The sequence below is a fragment of the Ranitomeya variabilis genome, chromosome 1 (genome assembly GCF_051348905.1).
Source record: "Ranitomeya variabilis isolate aRanVar5 chromosome 1, aRanVar5.hap1, whole genome shotgun sequence".
Classification (NCBI taxonomy): domain Eukaryota; kingdom Metazoa; phylum Chordata; class Amphibia; order Anura; family Dendrobatidae; genus Ranitomeya; species Ranitomeya variabilis.
Window position 1 is genome coordinate 199,776,967 of NC_135232.1, and position 19,481 is coordinate 199,796,447.

Sequence of the window (19,481 nt, forward strand, 5' to 3'; positions counted from 1 at the left end):
TTCTAAAACCTCTCTATACTACAGGGCTTTTAACAATTGTAATCACAGCCACACCTGCAACTGTAACGCCCCCTCATGGCCTCACTACGCCTCTGTGCGCATCCTGGGGAGAACAATCAGCATTCACTAGATGTAACAGGGGTCACTGTCTCACAATGTATATAGCACCTATGGGTGAGCTATTCACTACTCACGGTCTTACCGTGAGGCAGGATTGTCAGAGGTACACCCAATGATTCACCCGGTACACCCGGGTTCAGTACCAAGAGGGCTCGTAATACACACGGGGAATAGACAAAAGCGTAGTCAGGTCAAAGTACAGGAAGGTAGCGAATCAAGACAAAGGGGTAAGTCAAAACAGAAGGTCAAAAAGGTAAATCCTAGGTCAGCATCGGAGATGAGAAAACAACCTAGAGGACACAGCAAGCATGCACAGTTGCACACACTACTGAAGTAAAATGACATTTGGCAAAGGTCTGGCAATTGTCAGAGTGCTAAATAGCCAGGTAAGAATGGTCAATCAATACCCAAACACATCTGCCTTAGATTGGGCAGCAGAGCCGTCACTCACAAACCTGACAGATCAGCAAGCCTAGATCCCATAGGGCGGCAGAGTGTCCCTCAGATACCGTGAATGGTGAAATCGTGACACTATGCAGACCCATGTATATCCATGGCTACAGACTACAAACAAACCTATTGTAGTCTGATCCTGAGGTTCATTCCTCCTGACTTAAGAATTCAAAAGCTATACATGTATATTCATTAACTGCTCATCTTGATGCTGTTTTTAAAGAAGGGGTTGCCTTATTTTTTAAATAGGTAGAATTGCGTTACAATTTACCACTTATTACAAATCCTCCCCGTTCTCAAGAACAGCGGAATTTTTAAATTTATAGTGTACTGCTTGATGTCTAGGTTACCAGCCACCTCTGCAGTCTATCATAGGTGGCTAGTCTACTAGGCAAAGAGCATAGCACTTGCAGGCTCTTTACTATATAGCTTGCAACTGGTGCTCTAAAGCTGACCGGATCGCTGGATTCGGCTTGCTTCTGTGCCTCCGTGCTTCGTAAATGTTGTAGAGGAAAAGCTGCCTCATATAACAGCATCAAAGAACGCTCAATTTGGGCTACTGGCACATTCATGTCAGTCAGTCAATCATCAGGTATGCACCACCCATAGCAAACAGGAAGCTGGGAGGCAGGGGAGCGGTGTGCTACTGAAGAAAAATGCACTGAGCCCTTTAGATAGTCCCTTCATTATGTGCAGGGGCAGATGGGCCCCTTACCAGGCACTATAACAATAAAATATTATTTGGGTTAATAAAACGCATTGAAATAGTGCATTTTACATATTATTATTATAATTTATTTATTTATATAGCACCATTAATTCCATGATGCTGTACATGAGAAGGGGTTCCATCAAAATACAAATATCACTTACAGTGAACAAACTAACAATGACAGACTGGTACAGAGGGATGAGGACCCTGCCCTTGCGGGCTTACATTCTACAGGATTATGGGTAAGGAGACAGTAGGTTGGGGGTTGCAGTAGCTCTGATGGTGTTGAGGTGGCCGTGTGGTTATTCCAGGTTGTAAGCTTTCTTGAGGAGGTGGGTTCTCAGGTTTGTTTTGAAGGATCCAAATGTGGTGGATAACCGGATGTGTTGGGGCACAGAATTCCAGAGGATGGGGGGATATTCGTGAGACGTCTTGGAGGCGATCGGGTGAGGAGCGAATAAGCGTGGAGGGAGAAGGAGGTCATGGGAGGACTGGAGATTACGTGAGGGAAGATATTGAGATATTAGTTTGGAAATATACGGAGGAGAAAGGTTATGGATAGCTTTGTAGGTCAGTGTTAGTAGTTTAAACTGGATATGCTGGGAAATTGGGAGCCAGTGAAGGGATTTGCAAAAAGGGGAAGCAGGAGTGTAGCGAGGAGAGAGATTAATTAGTCGGGCAGCAGAGTTAAGGACGGACTGGAAGGGTGCGAGAGTATTAGAAGGTAGGCCAGTAGTCGAGGCGGGAGATGATTAGTGTATGCACAAGCATTTTGGTAGAGTGAGGGTTGAGGAAAGGACTGATTCTGGAAATATTTTTGAGCTGGAGGCAACAGGAGGTGGCGAGCCCTTGGATGTGCGGTTTGAAGGACAGGGCAGAGTCAAGGGTTATTCCAAGGCAGCGGATTTCGGGGACAGGGGAAAGTGGGATTTCATTTCTTTTGATAGATAGATTATGTAGGGAAGTTATGCGAGATGGAGGAAAGATAATTAGTTCAGTTTTGTCCACATTGAGCTTGAGGAAGCGAGAGGAGACGAAGGAGGATATGGCTGATAGACACTCTGGGATTCTAGAGAGCAGAGAGGTGACGTCTAGGCCAGAGAGGTAGATTTGAGTGTCATCAGCATATAGATGGTACTGGAATCCATAGGACTTTATGAGGTGTCCCAGGCCAAGTGTATAGATTGAGAATAGTAAGGGTCCTAGGACAGAGCCTTGAGGGACACCAACAGAGAGGGGGCGAGATGAAGAGGTACCGTGTTTCCCCGATAGTAAGACACCCCCGATAGTAAGACGTAGTGGGGGTTTTGGCGGGGTCGGCTAATGTGAGACGCACCCCCGAAAGTAAGACATACGGTAGTAAACTGTACCGTCTGTTGGGAAAATATAAGCCATAGTGCCTGTGCCGGCTCCTTCTCACTTGCAAGCAATACAGCCGAGGCTCGCAGGTTAAAACCCTGCGTTGGCGCCGGCACTTGTGAGCGGAGCGTGCAGCTCCATGTAATGCCGTGCGGCCGCATGCTCTCTCTGGAGTGCCGGTGCCAGAGCTCAGAGCACCGGCACTCCAGAGCGGAGCATACGGCCGCACAGCATTACATGGAGCTGCACGCTCCGCTCCCAAGTGCCGGTGCCAGCGCTGGGTTTTAACCTCGGCCGTATTTCTTTGCAAGTGAGAAGGAGCCCTTAGACGGACAGATCTGGAGCGGAGGGATGTGGAGGCCGCGGGAGCAGCCTCCCATAGGGTATGGGGCTGTAATGTTGTCCCTCAGACAACAACATCAGACAACATACAAAAACACGCAGCCTCAGTGCCCTCATGTGCAGCCGCTGGTGGCCCCTCTGATTGGCCCAGCGGCTCCTGCATGAGGAAGAAGCCACACCTCTACCCAGCACCGCAGAGGAATTGATCGCCATTACGGTACCAAGTAAGCAATTCATACCGTAAAATGCACCTGTTACCCCTACCGTATGTATCCCATACAGCCTCCCATAGGGTAACAGCCCCATACAGTATCCCATACAGCCTCCCATAGGGTAACAGCCCCATACAGTATCCCATACAGCCTCCCATAGGGTAACAGCCCCATACAGTATCCCATACAGCCTCCCATAGGGTATGGGGCTGGTACCCTATGGGAGGCTGTGTGGGATACTGTATGGGGCTGTTATAGTATCCCATACAGCCTCCCATAGGGTAACAGCCCCATACAGTATCCCATACAGCCTCCCATAGGGTAACAGCCCCATACAGTATCCCATACAGCCTCCCATAGGGTAACAGCCCCATACAGTATCCCATACAGCCTCCCATAGGGTAACAGCCCCATACAGTATCCCATACAGCCTCCCATAGGGTGACAGCCCCATACAGTATCCCATACAGCCTCCCATAGGGTATGGGGCTGTTACCCTATAGGAGGCTGTATGGGATACTGTATGGGGCTGTAACCCTATGGGAGACTGTGATACAGAACCATAAGCAGTGCTTATACGCTATATTTTTGCCCCTAGACATGAGCGCTTCCGGTTCCAGTGGTAAAAGGAAGAGCTACACCGTGGAATATAAAAAAGCGATTGTCGAAGAATCTTGGGGCAAAAATGTAGTGGAGTTCTGCAAGAAGAGAATGTTGGATCACCGACTGGTCCAAAAATGGCGTGCAGACTACACTAACCTGAGTGAAAAAGTGGAGAGCGGAATGGCTAAAAAGCGCAAGATTGGATGTGGTCGGCAACCAATGTATACAGGGCTGGAAAGCCTGGTCTCTGAGTGGGTTGCAGACAGGAGAGCAAAGACATTGGTGGTGACCAGGGCTCTGATTCACGAGTATGTCCTTGCAGTGGCACCACAGTTTAACATTTCCCCTGAACAATTCAAAGCATCACAGCACTGGGTGGATAGCTTTCTTGAACGCAATGACCTGTCTTTGAGAAGATCCACAACCCTCTTTAGGCTGTAAGATGCTGAGATTGTTAAACGTGCATTTGCCTACAAGAAGTTTGTGGATGACATTGACTTCTCTAAATACAGTCTTTGCAACATGATCGCCATGGATGAAACTGCCGTGTTCATGGGCCAAACAGCTCAAACCACCATTGATCAACGAGGTGCCTCCTCAGTGTACGTTCCCTCCACCGCTTATGAAAGTGCACGTGTCACCTGCATTTTGGCGATTCGCCTGGATGGCACTAAAGTAACACCGCTACTCATTGCAAAGGGCAAGAAGGACAAGATTGAGCGGGTTTCTGGCATTTATGTGCTGGAAACTGAAAAAGCCTGGGCCACACAAGCTGTTATTAGGAAGTGGCTTGATTTAATGCTGCCGCTTGTTATGCGAGGGAACAAAAGAGGGATGCTGATCTGGGATGCAGCCAGCACACACCGCGCCAAAACCATGAAAAACTTCCTTCATGAGCGGAGAATCGACCAAATCATGATTCCTGCAGGGATGACGGCTTATCTCCAGACTCTGGATATCGCCATTAACAAGCCGTTCAAGGACTATCTGCGTGTGGAAACCAATGACTACATTGAAAACCGAATGGAGAGAAATGTACGTGGGAACTTTGTGAAGCCCAGACTGCCAGAGATTGTGAACTGGGTTAAGAATTCATGGGGTAAGATCACTGACACCTGCGTTGCAAATGCACTACGAGCTGGCTACCTGGACAAGACCTGCTCATTTCAGGACAGTGCCGTTGCTACCCATGAGAGATATGGGCCAATGATTCAGCAGGAAATGGAGTCCCGAGAGTCCCAAGAAAATCCACAGGAACCTCAGAGTGTGGATGTTTATGATGAAGTTCCTGAAGATGATGACATGGTTGTCATGGAATAAATCTGTTTTATCTTCCAGTATAACATATTCAGACTGTTTGTTCTTACCGTTTTTCATTGTTTTACATGTTATACATGGAAATACCGTCATGATACGGTTGTAACAAGACATTCTTGGCATTTGCTTTTATAAAACTGTTTTGTGGTGAATACCATACTGTTCAGGTTGTTAATAAATGTTAATTTTATGGTAAAAACAAAAAATGAACCTTTTTCTCCTAATGTAAGACACCCCCCCGAAAGTAAGACATAGTGGGACTTTTGAGTGGTAAAAGAAAGTAGGACGCTGTCTTACTATCGGGGAAACACGGTAGTATGGGAGTAGGAAAAGCTAAATGTGCGATAAAAAGCTGCTTTTTGCAGACTTGGCACTTAATTTTAAAGAATTGCCCTACTGACCTGCTGGTTCTGAGACATTCAACATGGCCCTAATGGTCAGTTTTCCCTGGTTGTAATCTGAAGGTTGTAGCAGAAAAGTCTTAACCCCTAAAGGTACCGTCACACTAAACGATATCGCTAGCGATCCGTGACGTTGCAGCATCCTGGCTAGCGATATCGTTGTGTTTGACACGCAGCAGCGATCAGGATCCTGCTGTGATATCGCTGGTCGTTGATTAAAGTTCAGAACTTTATTTGGTCGTCAGATCGCCGTGTATCGTTGTGTTTGACAGCAAAAGCAACGATACCAGCGATGTTTTACAATGGTAACCAGGGTAAATATCGGGTTACTAAGCGCAGGGCCGCGCTTAGTAACCCGATGTTTACCCTGGTTACCAGTGTAAAATGTAAAAAAACAAACACTACATACTCACCTTCGCGTCCCCCGCCGTCCGCATCCTGCACTGACTGACTGCCGGCCGTAAAGTGAAAGTACAGCACAGCGGTGACGTCACCGCTCTGCTGTTAGGGCCGGCGCTCAGTCAGTGCAGGAAGCGGACGCAGGGGGACGCGAAGATGACTATGTAGTGTTTGTTTTTTTACATTTTACACTGGTAACCAGGGTAAACATCGGGTTACTAAGCGCGGCCCTGCGCTTAGCAACCCGATGTTTACCCTGGTTACCCAGGGACCTCGGCATCGTTGGTCGCTGGAGAGCTGTCTGTGTGACAGCTCTCCAGCGACCAAACAGCGACGCTGCAGCGATCGGCATCGTTGTCTGTATTGCTGCAGAGTCGCATAGTGTGACGGTACCTTTAGTGACGCCACTAATTTTGACCTTAATGACCAGGCCACATTTTTTGTAATCTGACCAGTGTCACTTTATGTGGTAATAACTCTGGAATGATTCAACGGATCCCAGTGATTCTGAGACTGTTTTTTCGTGACATGTACTTCATGATAGTGGTAAATTTTGGTTGATATGATTTGCTTATCGCATTTTTCAATCTATACATATTTATGCCCTTAAATCAGAGAGTTATACCAAACAAAATAATTAATAGATAACATTTCCCACATGTCTACTTTACATCTGTATATTTTTTAAACATATATTTTTTTTGTTATGAAGTTAGAAGGGTTCAAAGTTGATCAGCAATTTCTCATTTTTGCAACAAAATTTACAAAACCATTTTTTTAGGGACTACGTCACATTTGAAGTGACTTTTGGGGGCCTATATGACAGAAATACCCAAAAGTGACACCATTCTAAAAACTACACCCTCCTGAAAAACACATTCAACAAGTTTATTAACCCTTCAGGTGCTTCATAGGAATTAATGGAATGCGGAAGGAAAAAAATTAACATTTTTCTTATTTTCACAAAAATTTTATTTAGCCCGAATTTTTTTTACTTTCACTAGGGTAACAGGAAAAAATAAACCCCAAAATTTGTTGTGCAATTTCTCTTGAGTGTGCCAATACCCCATATGTGGGGGAAAACTACTATTAGGGCAGATGGCAGTGCTCTGAAGGGAAGCAGCACAGTTTGAATTTTTGAAGGCAAAAATAGCTGTGATCGAGAGCAGATGCCATGTTGCATTTGGGGAGCCCCTGATGTGCCTAAGCAGTGGAAACCCCCCATAAGTGACCCCATTTTAGAAACTAGACCCCTCAAGGAATGTATCTAGATGTGTGGAGAGCACCTTGAACCCCATGTGCTTCACAGAAGTCTATAACGTAGAACCATGAGAATAAAAAAATAAAAAAACACATTTTCCCACTAAAATGTATTTTACTCCCAATTTTTTTTTATTTCCACAAAATTAGTTGTGCAATTTCTCCTGAGTACGCCGATACCCCATATATGGGAGAAAACTACTCTTTGGGCGCATAGCACAACTTAGAAGAGAAGGAACACCTTTTGACTTTTTTTCCAACAAAAAAATAGCTGAAATTGAGAGCGGAAGCCATGTTGCATTTGCACCACCCATGATGTACCTAAACCCCCTAGACGAATGTACCTAGATGTGTGGTGAGCACCTTGAACCCACAGGTGCTTCCCAGAAGTTTCTAACGTCTAACGTTTAACTGTGAAAATGAAAAAATAATTTTTTCCCTCAATAATTTGGTTTTGCCCCAAATTTTTCATTTTCACAAGGGCAACGGAGCTAAATGGATCATACAATTGGTTGTGCAATTTCTCTTGAGTACACTGATGATCCATATGTGGTCGAACACTACTTTTGTGGCCCAGTGCAAAGCTCAAAAGGGAATAAGCGCCATATTGAAGTTCAGAATTTGCTGGAATGGTTTGAGGGTGCCATGTCATATTGGCAGGGCCCCTGAGATGTCAGAACAGCATAAATCCCCTATAAATGACATCATTTTACAAACTACACCTCTCAATTAATTTACCTAGGGGTGCAGTGTGCATGTTGACACCACATGTGCCTTACAGAAATGTATACCATTGGGCAGTGAAGAAGGAATTATAACATTTTTACCACTAAACTAAAATGTTGTTTTAGCCCCATATTTTTAATTTTTATAAGGGCTAATAGGAAAAAATGGATCCTTCAGTTTGTTGTGCAATTTCTCCTGAGTACGCCAATACCCTACATGTAATTGTGAACTACTTTTGAGGCACAGTGCAAAACTCAGAAGGGAAGGCGCGCCATCATTTAGTGCAGATTTTACTGTTATAGTTTGCAGGTGCCAAGAGCCACTGGGAGAGTGGACTTTGAGGGGTCTACATATGTTTTAACCCTTCAGTTGCTACACAGGAATTAATGCAAAGTGGAATGAAAAAAAAATTAGCATTTTACCTCTAAAATCTTGCTTTAGCCGCAAATTTCTCACTTTTGCAAACGGTAACACTAAAAAGTGGACCTCACAGTTACCCACTTCCTTACGAGTGCGACGATACTCCACATGTAATCAAAAAGTTCTATTTGGACAAACGGCAGGGCTCAGAATGGAGGGAGCAATATTTGAATTTTGGAACACAAATTAGCTGAAATAGATTGCGGGTGACATACCACATTTGCAGAGCCCTTGAGGAGCCCAAACAGCAGAAACCCCCAACAACTGACCCTATTTTGTAAACTACACCCCTCATGGATTTTATCTAGGGGTATAGAGAGCATTTTGAACCCACAGTAACAACACGGAATTTGATAACATTAGGTCGTCATATTGAATATGTCATCATTAGTGTTTAGCGCAAGTGCTAGCACTAGTTTGCACTCCATGCTTGATTATGCATGGAGTATATGGGGTGCATTGTGTGCTCGAGTCCCCGCAACGCATGCTTTCCTGCTGATAGACCGCCAAAAACCATGCGGGGATTGCCAGTGTACGGCAGGCAATACTTGGTGCATACCCGAGCACTTGATGCAAACTCGAGTAGCGAGCACTTGTGCTCAACACTAGTCGTCATATTTTTTTTTTTTACTTTTGAAAAAAACAAACCCTTAGCCCAACCAAAAGCCTTACTGGCTTTTGATCACTGCATCAAAAGAGAGAGAAATTATTTTTATAGCTCATTCTTTACAGAGGACACTTTTTTTTTACTTGATCACTGTTATTTATTGAATAACAGCGATCATGTGATCAAGGACTGGAAAATCCATCCCTGATATCGTGTTCTCCAGGGTCTCTGTTACCCCCAGTAGCAGAAAACCCAGAGATTTTTGGATTCTGGGGGGCGCTACACCTTTATTTCTGACGTGGGAATAAGGCCTGTTTGCGACCACCGTTTTGATGCATATCGGCGGTCGTTAAGGGGTTAATAATCACAATTTAATTAGCAACATTCAAATAAAAGATTCTCGCATCGGTCCTTTGACAACATAATGACCATACAGTTATAATCAACTGAACAGAGCATAAACAGCTACTAAATCCGCTGACAGACATGCTGTACTATTTTATGGTTTTTACCTGTAATAGATCACTATCCCTATCCCCAGAAGAGGGGCATGTACCCGTATTTTACAAGGCCATTTAACCGGTTTAATAAAATAAATGAAAAGAAGAATAAGTTCAATTTTGCATTAAAATGTTACATAGATAGTTAGACCTATTTTTATTTTCTTCTATGACAGGTCAGGAACAGCCCTGCACACTGGTGACGTCTGAATCTTGAGACCCCCACTGATTGGTCAAAACTTTTGCAAGATGTGCGCTGCTCGGGATGCAGGAGTGTTCTACCTCTGCAAAAGTGCGCACACAGAGGAGTGTACCAGTTAATAGACTTTTTGTGAGCCCAGACACCGCTCTGTATGCGTGCATATTTGTGTATGAGCAGAGCACTCCTTCTCCAGCAGCACACATCTAACAAGTGTTCTGAGTGATTGGTAGGAGTCTCAGACCTGGACGCACATCGATCCGCAGAGTGTTATAAGCATTGTCACACAGTTCAAATATTAAAATAGCGTAGGTACCCTTTAACTCCAAATAGCTTTCTTTTTAATGAATTAAATAAGTTTTGCCACCTGGAAGACCTGGAGTTAGACTGTCAAACCGGATAATGAATCGCAGGTCTTCTTTAGATATGGTGTGATTTGTATCCAATATTAAATGGATTTAGTTTCTTCTGGCAATGAAGAGGTTAATGACCCATTCTATGCTGGACAGAAACATGCAGCTCCATTTCAGTTGCTTCTGATCTGGTCATTACCTCTTCCTATATAAACTGGTCAGACCTTTTTGTCCCTACAGGTAAAATATTTGTCTTCCTGTGCTGTGTGCTAAAGCTAAGTGGTTGGAGTAGAGTTGTTGTAGAAGTTTTCTGCGGTTTGCTGTAGTAGTTGTGTGTTTATCTTCTGGTCCCTGTTCCCATTTAGTTTATTCCTCCCTGTTCCTATCCTCCTCCCTATTGTTGATTTATGTTTTTGTATGATAGAGGTTTTCTGCTATCCCTGTTTTGTCTGTGTCTTGTTTACATTACATTTCTGTCCCATGCCTCATGGGGTTGGGGAGGGGACAGGTCAGGGTTTAACAGGAACATAGTAAGGTCGGAGACTGGGGCCTCTCTACCTTCAAGAGTACCCCTGGGACAGGGATAGTTAGGGTCCTAGTTCCAGGGACAGTTTGAGGCCCCACTTCCTTACCAAAGACCGTCACAGCGTGAAGCAAAGCCAGTGGAGGACTAGGTATCAAATAACTAATCCAAGATATTGATCCTGGTGGATTATCTATGGTCCACTACCCCAGAATGACAAGTCTATACATAAGAAGAGATTTGTCAATCTAGAGGAGCGCAGAGATGAGAAGCTGGAAGGGACTGCTCTCTTGGGCTAGTTATCCAATGCAAATATTCCATGGCCAGCTTTTCAAAGTTTATGTTCTCTGAAATGATACAGTGCTACAGGACATACAAGGCTGCAATAATGTCTGATTCAAGATTCAGAGAATAATTATAAATCAAATTAAATAGGAATTAGTAACAATAATGGCTCATCAAAAAAATAACCTAATACCTCTAAAAAATACCTTTTATTAATTTGTGATTAAAATTCCACACACTACAAAGGTGAACCAAACGAAAAATTCAAAAATTTAACAAGGATAAAGCAGAGGCGATGCTGATCTAGTGCACCGAAGCTAAGTTTGTTTTGAAAATTTCAGTTTACTGACATGTTTGGGCATAGTGCAATAGAGGGGTAATCTAGGTAGGCTGTCACATTGGTATACAGCAATATTGCATGTGGCGATTTATGTGACCTACTGTAATGATATGGAATAACATCACTAGAATACACAGAGAGGTTGAGGGGATGCAATATCTATGGGTCCCATTTATACCCCAGCTGTTTGACTGCTTGTTGTGTTGCCCTGTACAAATTAAGATGGTGCGGATCTGACAGAAGCAACACTGATCCGAGACATATAATACACATTTTATTTTGAACATACTTATCAGTGTACTGATCTGTTTGGGAACGGTGCAATATAGTAAAGACACCACTATATATTGTAATTTGAGTGGGTATTTTGGTGGTCACCAAATGGCAGCTCACAATAGAAGATATTGTGTGTATATAAATTCCTTTCCTCCCCCCTCCCCCTTTTTCCCGCCCAATTTGTTCCCCTATCTTTCCAAATACTATTATCTCAAGTTTGGAACCCAAAGGATATGTTATATGGTTATTTAGGGTGAGCCGTCGGGGAGCGGGGGCGCCACTGGCGTTTATTGGGTTAGGGTGCCAACCTCTGCAGTCAGGAAGGGACTCTAAAAATAGGGATAGTGGAGGGTAAGGACTAACACTATTCCCACCCCCCCCCAATTGAAAGGAATAAAAAATTACCACTCAAAATGAAGAGCATCACTATTTGATTCTTGGGTACTTCCCTTTTGGCCCTGGTGGCAAAAGACATTATTATTAAATCCCTACTGGTTATCTCTGATTTGGGCCTTTATAGGTTTTCATTAAAGTTGTGCCATAGGTGTTGGCTTTCTCTGTGGTACATCTACCTTAGGGTCTTCTAGGGACGAGAGGGATAGCCACCGATGAGCGGGGGCGCCATTTGCGTCCAAGAGGGTGCCAACCTCCGCTGCCGGGAAGGGCTCAGTTAGGGTTATTTAGGGTCAATTAGGCCTGGTTATACTGGTGTTGTCGTAGTTTCTATACAACCTACAGATCAGTAATTTTTACATTTTTGAATTTTTCGTTTGGTTCACATTTGTAGTGTGTGGTATTTTAATCACAAATTAATAAAAGGTATTTTTTAGAGGTATTAGGTTATTTTTTTTTGATGAGCCATGATTCAAGATTCAGCATGATTCTCAGGACAGGTTCCCTTCAAGTCCAAACAATATGATTTTGCCAGGTGATCACCATAAGTGTGCTTAGCAACTGTGGATAATCTCTTATCCTTACAAAAAAACAAATATTTTCAACACAAGCTTCTCTGCTTCAGTAACATCTGAAATTGTGTAAAAAGTATTGTGTTCTCAAAAGGCAAAAGCCCACTAGAGTCAGAGCTTGCTGTTGCTTTAGGGCCTTTGTCATATAGAAAACCAGCTCAGATTAGGGCCATACAAGCTGTGCAGAATGCGTCCTTTTCACAGATATAACAGTGAACAAGAAGGAATTTCTTACAGCCATCCCTATTACAAGAGATGGGAGTAGAGCTCATGCTCTTGGCCCTTGTATCCCAACCATGCAAAGTGTAGGGTATGTACATCTTCTATGAAGAGTTCAAATTATATTCAGTATCTTGCTATAAAACCCCCCACTGCAATGATGTTCATGTGATCAGAATTATTTTCTATTTCTATGCTTATTCCTTCTAATTCTAAAACTGGCTACTTGGTTTTTTTTTAGACTAATACTTCCTGTCCTTTCAGGAAGAGTTCTCAGAGGGATCCTTAATCACAGACAGGATTACAATGACAGGTAACACCTCTATACACAGCGGGTAGCATAGGTTTCACCAATCACAATAGGTGATGTTACAGTGGACCTCTTCCTCCTGTACAATGACGGATAAGATCACACAGCTGATAACACAGGATCCACCAATCACAATATGTCACAGCTGACCCGGCTTTCCTTCCCTTCACAATTACCTCTGCACAGACTCATTAGAAACTTCAACACAAAATATAGGGTCAGGATCTGACTATTGTGGCTATGTACATTTGTTGTTTCCTGGAACAACAGGAAGTAAGAGTCTAAAAAAGTCCCAGTGACCAATATGAAAATTGCAAGATTTCTATTTTTCATTTTTAATATTGCTTTTGTAATATGGAGAAAAAATGCTAAAAAATACAGTTAACATAAAACCCTGATTTAAACAATAAGACATTTTCTGATGATCGCTTCCCTGTAAGTGTTACATTTTGGGGGTTTTGTCTCTTACCACTTCTGGTTCATTAGGATTTTCTATTTTATTGTTTCACTGAGTAGTTGTGTTCAGAAAACAGCTGTGATGCAAATTTACCTGAGTTGGGAATTCCTGTAGGATTAGAAGTCAGACCTTGTGGTCCTCGGCAGGCTCTTTCAAGGCTATTATGCTGTTTTGCTAGCTGCTCAATGGTCTCCTCCAAATGGACTCTCTGCTCACGCTCATATTGCAAAGCACGATGCCATTTACGACTATGGGATTCTGCTAATTCCAAGAAATCACGGCATGCCTTCAAAAAAGGAAAAAAAAAGACAAGGAAAAAAAACAGTGATCTATTTGACAAAAAGCACAGGGTAATAACTTCTTTCTAATGGTTTCTTCTCAACTATTACATCTTCTAAGTTATGAAAAAAGCAACCAATTTACATTATACATCTGTCAAAGGTCTTGCGGAGAAAACGGGCTATAAAAGGAATGGTCACTCGTATTTTCTTTCCATTATTAACATTTCCTATATTATGGCAGGCCTGGACAGAGGTCAAATAATCTTTCAGTTCATACAAAAGATGCATTCAGTACAGGTACTAGCTAATAGATAAATAAATATTTAGAACACGGGTTTCAAACTCGTTTGGGTAAATGGGTCACACAAAAAAAAAGTATTACAAGTTGACCTGTAGCATTCCTTGCGGAACGAGATGACATTTTCAGTGATACTTTTTCTATATGACATTTTGATCACCTTTTATTACATCTTTTGTGTGTCAGTATAATAAAAATGCTACATTTTTGGTGTGCCTTTTATTTATTTTTACAGCGCTCATTGTATGGGTTATGGTTAGTGTTGAGCATTCCGATACCGCAAGTATCGGGTATCGGCCGATACTAGCGGTATCGGAATTCCGATACCGGGATTCCGATACTTGGCGCGTATCGGATACCGGAATCGGAAGTTCAATGATTCAAAATTCAGAAATTCAGCCAATGAGAAAGATTCCAAGTGTGGGCACATCCTGTTTAGCATGGAGGGCATGAAACTACTGGCAAGGCTGTGATTGGCTGCTGAAATGATGTCATGATGCAGTTTAAAAGTCGCTGGCGCCATTTTGCGATCACTCTGCTGTGAATTCAGTTAGTGACAGGACGCTGTTTGCTGACTGAGGGACAGTTTAGAGATAGCGATTTGCTTCTTTGTGCTTTCCAAAGGCTAATTTAGCAACCGCTGTGTTCACCTACTATTCACCTTCCTTTTGCCTTGTAGCGCTGTTTTCACAGCGATCTGCAAGGTCTCTCTGTGTGTGTGTGTGTGAGTGCAGCCCACTCTCTAGTCTGAGTGCAGCCACATAGGCCATCCATAGCTGGTTGTATTCAGTTCAGGGAGGGTGGTTCATTGCCTCATACTGTCCTTTTTTTTTTTTTTTTTTGAAGTAGTGCAGGCTGCTGCACATTTTTTCCAAAAATTCCTATTAGTGTCTTTCCACCCGTCTCCAGCTAATTTGTGGAAAAACACTACATAGGATAAAGTAGAGGAGGGTTTTTGGGCCTTGCAGCGCCGTTTACGGCTGTCTGCACGGTCTCCGTGTGACTGCAGCTCGCCCTGTAATCTGTGAGCAGCTATAGCCTGGTTGTCTCCAGCTCAGGGTTTTTCACTGCGTCATACCGCCAAATCAATTTTCTTTTTTTTCAAAGTAGTGTAGTCTGCTGCTAATTTATTTTAAAAAATCCTATTAGTGTCTTTCCACCCGTCTCCAGCTAATTTGTGGAAAAACACTACATAGGATAAAGTAGAGGAGGGTTTTTGGGCCTTGCAGCGCCGTTTACGGCTGTCTGCACGGTCTCCGTGTGACTGCAGCTCGCCCTGTAGTCTGTGAGCAGCCGTAGCCTGGTTGTCTGCAGCTCAGGGTTTTTCACTGCGTCATACCGCCAAATCAATTTTCTTTTTTTTCAAAGTAGTGTAGTCTGCTGCTAATTTATTTTAAAAAATCCTATTAGTGTCTTTCCACCCGTCTCCAGCTAATTTGTGGAAAAACACTACATAGGATAAAGTACAGGAGGGTTTTTGGGCCTTGCAGCGCCGTTTACGGCTGTCTGCACGGTCTCCGTGTGATTGCAGCTCTATCCGTTGTCAGTTCAGCCCCAAAAAAATAAATAAATAATAAAGTTCACCAAACACACCAGTTACACACCACTTTACATTTGTGTAGGCCACATTAGCTCATATTCAAGTCTAGTCCACACTTTAGAAAATTAGTGTGTCTTATACCTGTTAGGAGGAGTTGCTCAGGAATAAGCACACAAAGCCGTTAGTACTTTTCTGCTTATCTTTATCAGTCAACCAAGATGAAGAAGGCAGTGAGTAAGGCACGTGGGCGTGGGCGTGGGCGCGGAGCAGGGAGGGGACGTGGGGATTCTGTGCCTGCTGCGGGCACCGGTGAGTCATCAGCACCCACTTTCACAAGGGAACAGTCGTTCATGCGCAGCTTTGTCGCCGAGCGCCGTACACCGCTGCTGCGTGAAGACCAAATTGAAGCCGTTGTGGGATGGATGGCAGCTAATGCATCAACTTCCATTAGTGCCACATCCTCTCAGACACAGAGCACTGGAGAGCAGCCATCTGTCTCTTCACCACCTGCAAAATTGCCCAGGCAGACAGAGATCCCAGGACAGGAGCAGTCTCTACTTCTGTTCTCTGAATCATCTCTTGGCTTGGAAACAGGGGGCCAGCCAAGCAGCATTGGAGAAATGGAAGAAGAGGCAGGGTGCAGTGATGCCCAACAGCTTTTTCTGTCTTCCTCTGAAGAGGCGGGTGGGCCAGTGGCTCCGGTCACCACCTCGCAGGCCGCATCAGCTGATGATGACACTCAGGTGCCACTTACTGGTGCGTGCTCTGCTGCTGAGACTACCCAGGAGGAGCAGTTGGGGGCAGAGGGTAGTGTAGATGATGAGGTCCTTGACCCATCTTGGCGTCAGGGACAGGAAGGTGGTGGGAGCAGCTCTGAGGACGAGATTCCCCGTACGGCCCAAAGAGGGAGAGGGAGGGGGAAGACTGCGGATCCTGCAGCCTCCGCTTTGGCACCCGTAAGGAGCATGTCTCTTCCAAAAGTCAAAAGGGGGGCTCCCAAGACTTGCAGTGCCTGGTCCTTTTTTGACACAGTTGCAGATGACATTTGCTATGTCAGATGCAAGGTGTGTCATCAAAAAATCAAAAGAGGTCAAAAAGTCGCCAACCTCAATACCTCCAACATGTGGAAACATGTGCGCAACAGGCACCCGGCGGAGTTAGACAAACACACTGAAGAGCTAGGCCAACCAACAGCGGCAGCTACCACCTCTTCAGCTCGTGTTGCCTCTTCCTCTAGCTCACACGCAGCTGGTTCGGCTTCCTCCCAGGATCGCCGTGGAAGAACCTCTGGCCCTGTTGTCCAGAGACCCGCTGTCATTCCACCCGCAGCACCACTTTCCCAGTCAACCACACACTCCCAGCCCAGTCTACAGCCATCGGTAGTACAGGCATGGGAGAAAAGGCGGCCTTTCTCGTCAAACCACCCACGAGCACAGGCTCTGACTGCAGGCATTGCCAAACTTCTGTCACTGGAAATGCTGTCATTCAGGCTGGTGGAGACTGACAGCTTCCGTGACTTGATGTCATTGGCAGTCCCACAGTACAGTGTGCCCAGCCGCTTTTACTTCAGCAGGCAAGCCGTCCCTGCCCTGCACAAGCATGTGGAGGGACACATAAAACACGCGCTACTGAACGCCGTCAGTAGCAAGGTCCACCTCACCACCGATGCGTGGACCAGTCAACATGGACAGGGGCGATACCTTTCCCTCACTGCCCATTGGGTTAATGTCGTTGAGCCGGGTACAGACCGTGCGAGTGGCGCAGGACGTGTCCTGCCCACTCCAAGGATTGCAGGAATCCATTCTGTACGCATTGACTCCTCCTCTTACACCAGTTCCTCAGAATCATCGCTGCAGGAGCCGTCACAGTCCACCTCCACATGGACCCGTGATGAACGTGTACCTGTTACGACCGACATGAGCACAGCCGTGGCCAAACGTCAACAGGCCGTGTTGAAATTAATTTTTTTGGGGAATCGTAGCCACACAGCGCAGGAGCTCTGGAATGCCATCAAGCAGGAGAGCGATGTGTGGTTTGAGCCAGCGAATCTCCAGCCAGGCATGGTAGTGTGTGATAATGGCCGAAATCTGGTGGCAGCCCTGGGCCTCGGCAACCTCACTCACATCCCATGTCTGGCACATGTGCTCAATTTGGTCGTGCAGAGTTTTTTGAGGGACTATCCGGATCTTGATGCACTGCTGCACAAGGTCCGCCTAGAGTGTGCTCACTTGCGGCGTTCCAGCACGGCAAAAGCGCGCATTGCGGCTCTGCAGCGCCGACACCGCCTGCCGGAACATCGCATCATATGTGACCTACCTACCAGGTGGAATTCCACGTTACATATGTTGGAGCGGTTGTGTGAGCAGCAGCAAGCTGTAATGGAGTACCAGCTGTATCAGGCGCAAAAAAGTCGCAGTCAGCGCCGTACAGACTTCACAACCACAGAGTGGGCCACTATGAAGGATGTCTGCCAGGTTTTGCGTCCCTTTGATTATTCCACGCGGATGGCGAGTGCAGATGATGCACTAGTCAGCATGACTGTCCCCCTTATCTGCCTGCTTGAAAAATCACTGCAAGCGCTAAGGGATGATGTTGTGGAAGAGGTGGAGGATGAGGATTCACCACTTCCATCATCTTCTGGACAGTCAGCGCCACGTGGTTCCTCACAAACGCGTAGGCAGGGGACAGTTTGTGAGGAGGATGAGGAGGAGTCAATGGAGGAGGAAGACATCCGTCCAGAGGAGGGAGTTCCCGAATTGTCCAGTACTCAGTGTGTACAGCGAGGGTGGGGTGATGACGAGCGGGCAGAGATCACGCCTCCAGCTGGGGACATCGTTTCTTGGGCAGTTGGCAGTCTGCAGCACATGGTGGATTACATGCTGCAGTGCCTGAGAAACGACCGCCGCATCGACCACATTCTCAACATGTCTGATTATTGGGTGTTCACCCTCCTCGATCCTCGCTACCGGGACAACGTAGAAAGCCTCATCACACCGTTGAACCGGGAGCGAAAAATGCGGGAGTACCAAGACACACTGGTCAGTTCCATCATCTTCTCCATTCCAACTGAGAGAAGTGCTGCTAGTGCATTCCAAAGCAGCTCAGTGCGTCCAGGCAGTGGTGGAGGCTCTGCACAAAGAGGGAGCAGAAGCAGTGCCTCTGCCCAAGGCAAGACCAGTATGGCCGAACTGTGGCACAGTTTTCTGTGCCCGCCACAAAAGTCTACACCATCACAGACGGCTCCAGTCAGCAGGAGGCAACGGTTCCGTCAGATGGTGACAGACTACATGTCTTGCCCTCTTGCTGTACTCCCAGACGGCTCTTCCCCTTTCAAGTTTTGGGTCTCAAAGCTGGATACATGGCCAGAGCTAAGCCAGTATGCATTGGAGGTGCTGTCTTGCCCTGCGGCCAGTGTATTATCGGAACGTGTCTTTAGTGCTGCAGGTGGTGTACTAACTGACCGTCGCATGCGACTATCCTCCGATAACGTTGACCGGCTTACTTTCCTGAAAATGAACAAGGCCTGGATCTCGCAGGAATTTGCCACTCCTCCTCCTGATTAAATAATTAGGTCACTGTATACGTTATCCAGGTCTCCTGTTGTGTTCATCTTTCTACCACCTGAACTTAAATTCCTGGGCTCCAACACCGCCAGTTGAGGCTCAGATGTGCCGTCTGCACAGCCAAAACATACGACCCAGTGTTATTGGGTTTCAGTAACGTCAGCTGATCCCCAGCTGTGTAGCCGGCAATGTGTCATGTGACCGCCACGCTGACACAACAACTGAAATGTAAGGGAATCTGTCCCCCCCCCCCCAAGGCGTTTGTTACTGAAAGAGCCACCTTGTGCAGCAGTAATGCTGCACAAGGAAAAAGGTAGCTATTTTGGTTTTGCTCCTTGCACACGCAAAACTTAACACTTATAAAATGTGTCCACTGATACCGTAAAACCGTCCCGGAGGTGGGACTTTCCTTCGTAATATGACGCAGCACAGCCGTCATTC

General features: G+C 45.4%; 1 protein-coding gene across 4 annotated transcripts in view; it reads right to left on the reverse strand.

Moving 5' to 3' along the window:
- Window positions 1-19,481, reverse strand: part of OSBP2 (oxysterol binding protein 2) — a 377,818-nt gene that overhangs the window by 64,344 nt on the left and 293,993 nt on the right. For all 4 annotated transcript variants that reach the window (XM_077291739.1, XM_077291757.1, XM_077291748.1 and 1 more), the window contains one exon: window positions 13,452-13,644. In XM_077291739.1, coding sequence (XP_077147854.1) covers window positions 13,452-13,644 — 193 coding nt within the window. The remainder of the gene's footprint in view (window positions 1-13,451; window positions 13,645-19,481) is intronic.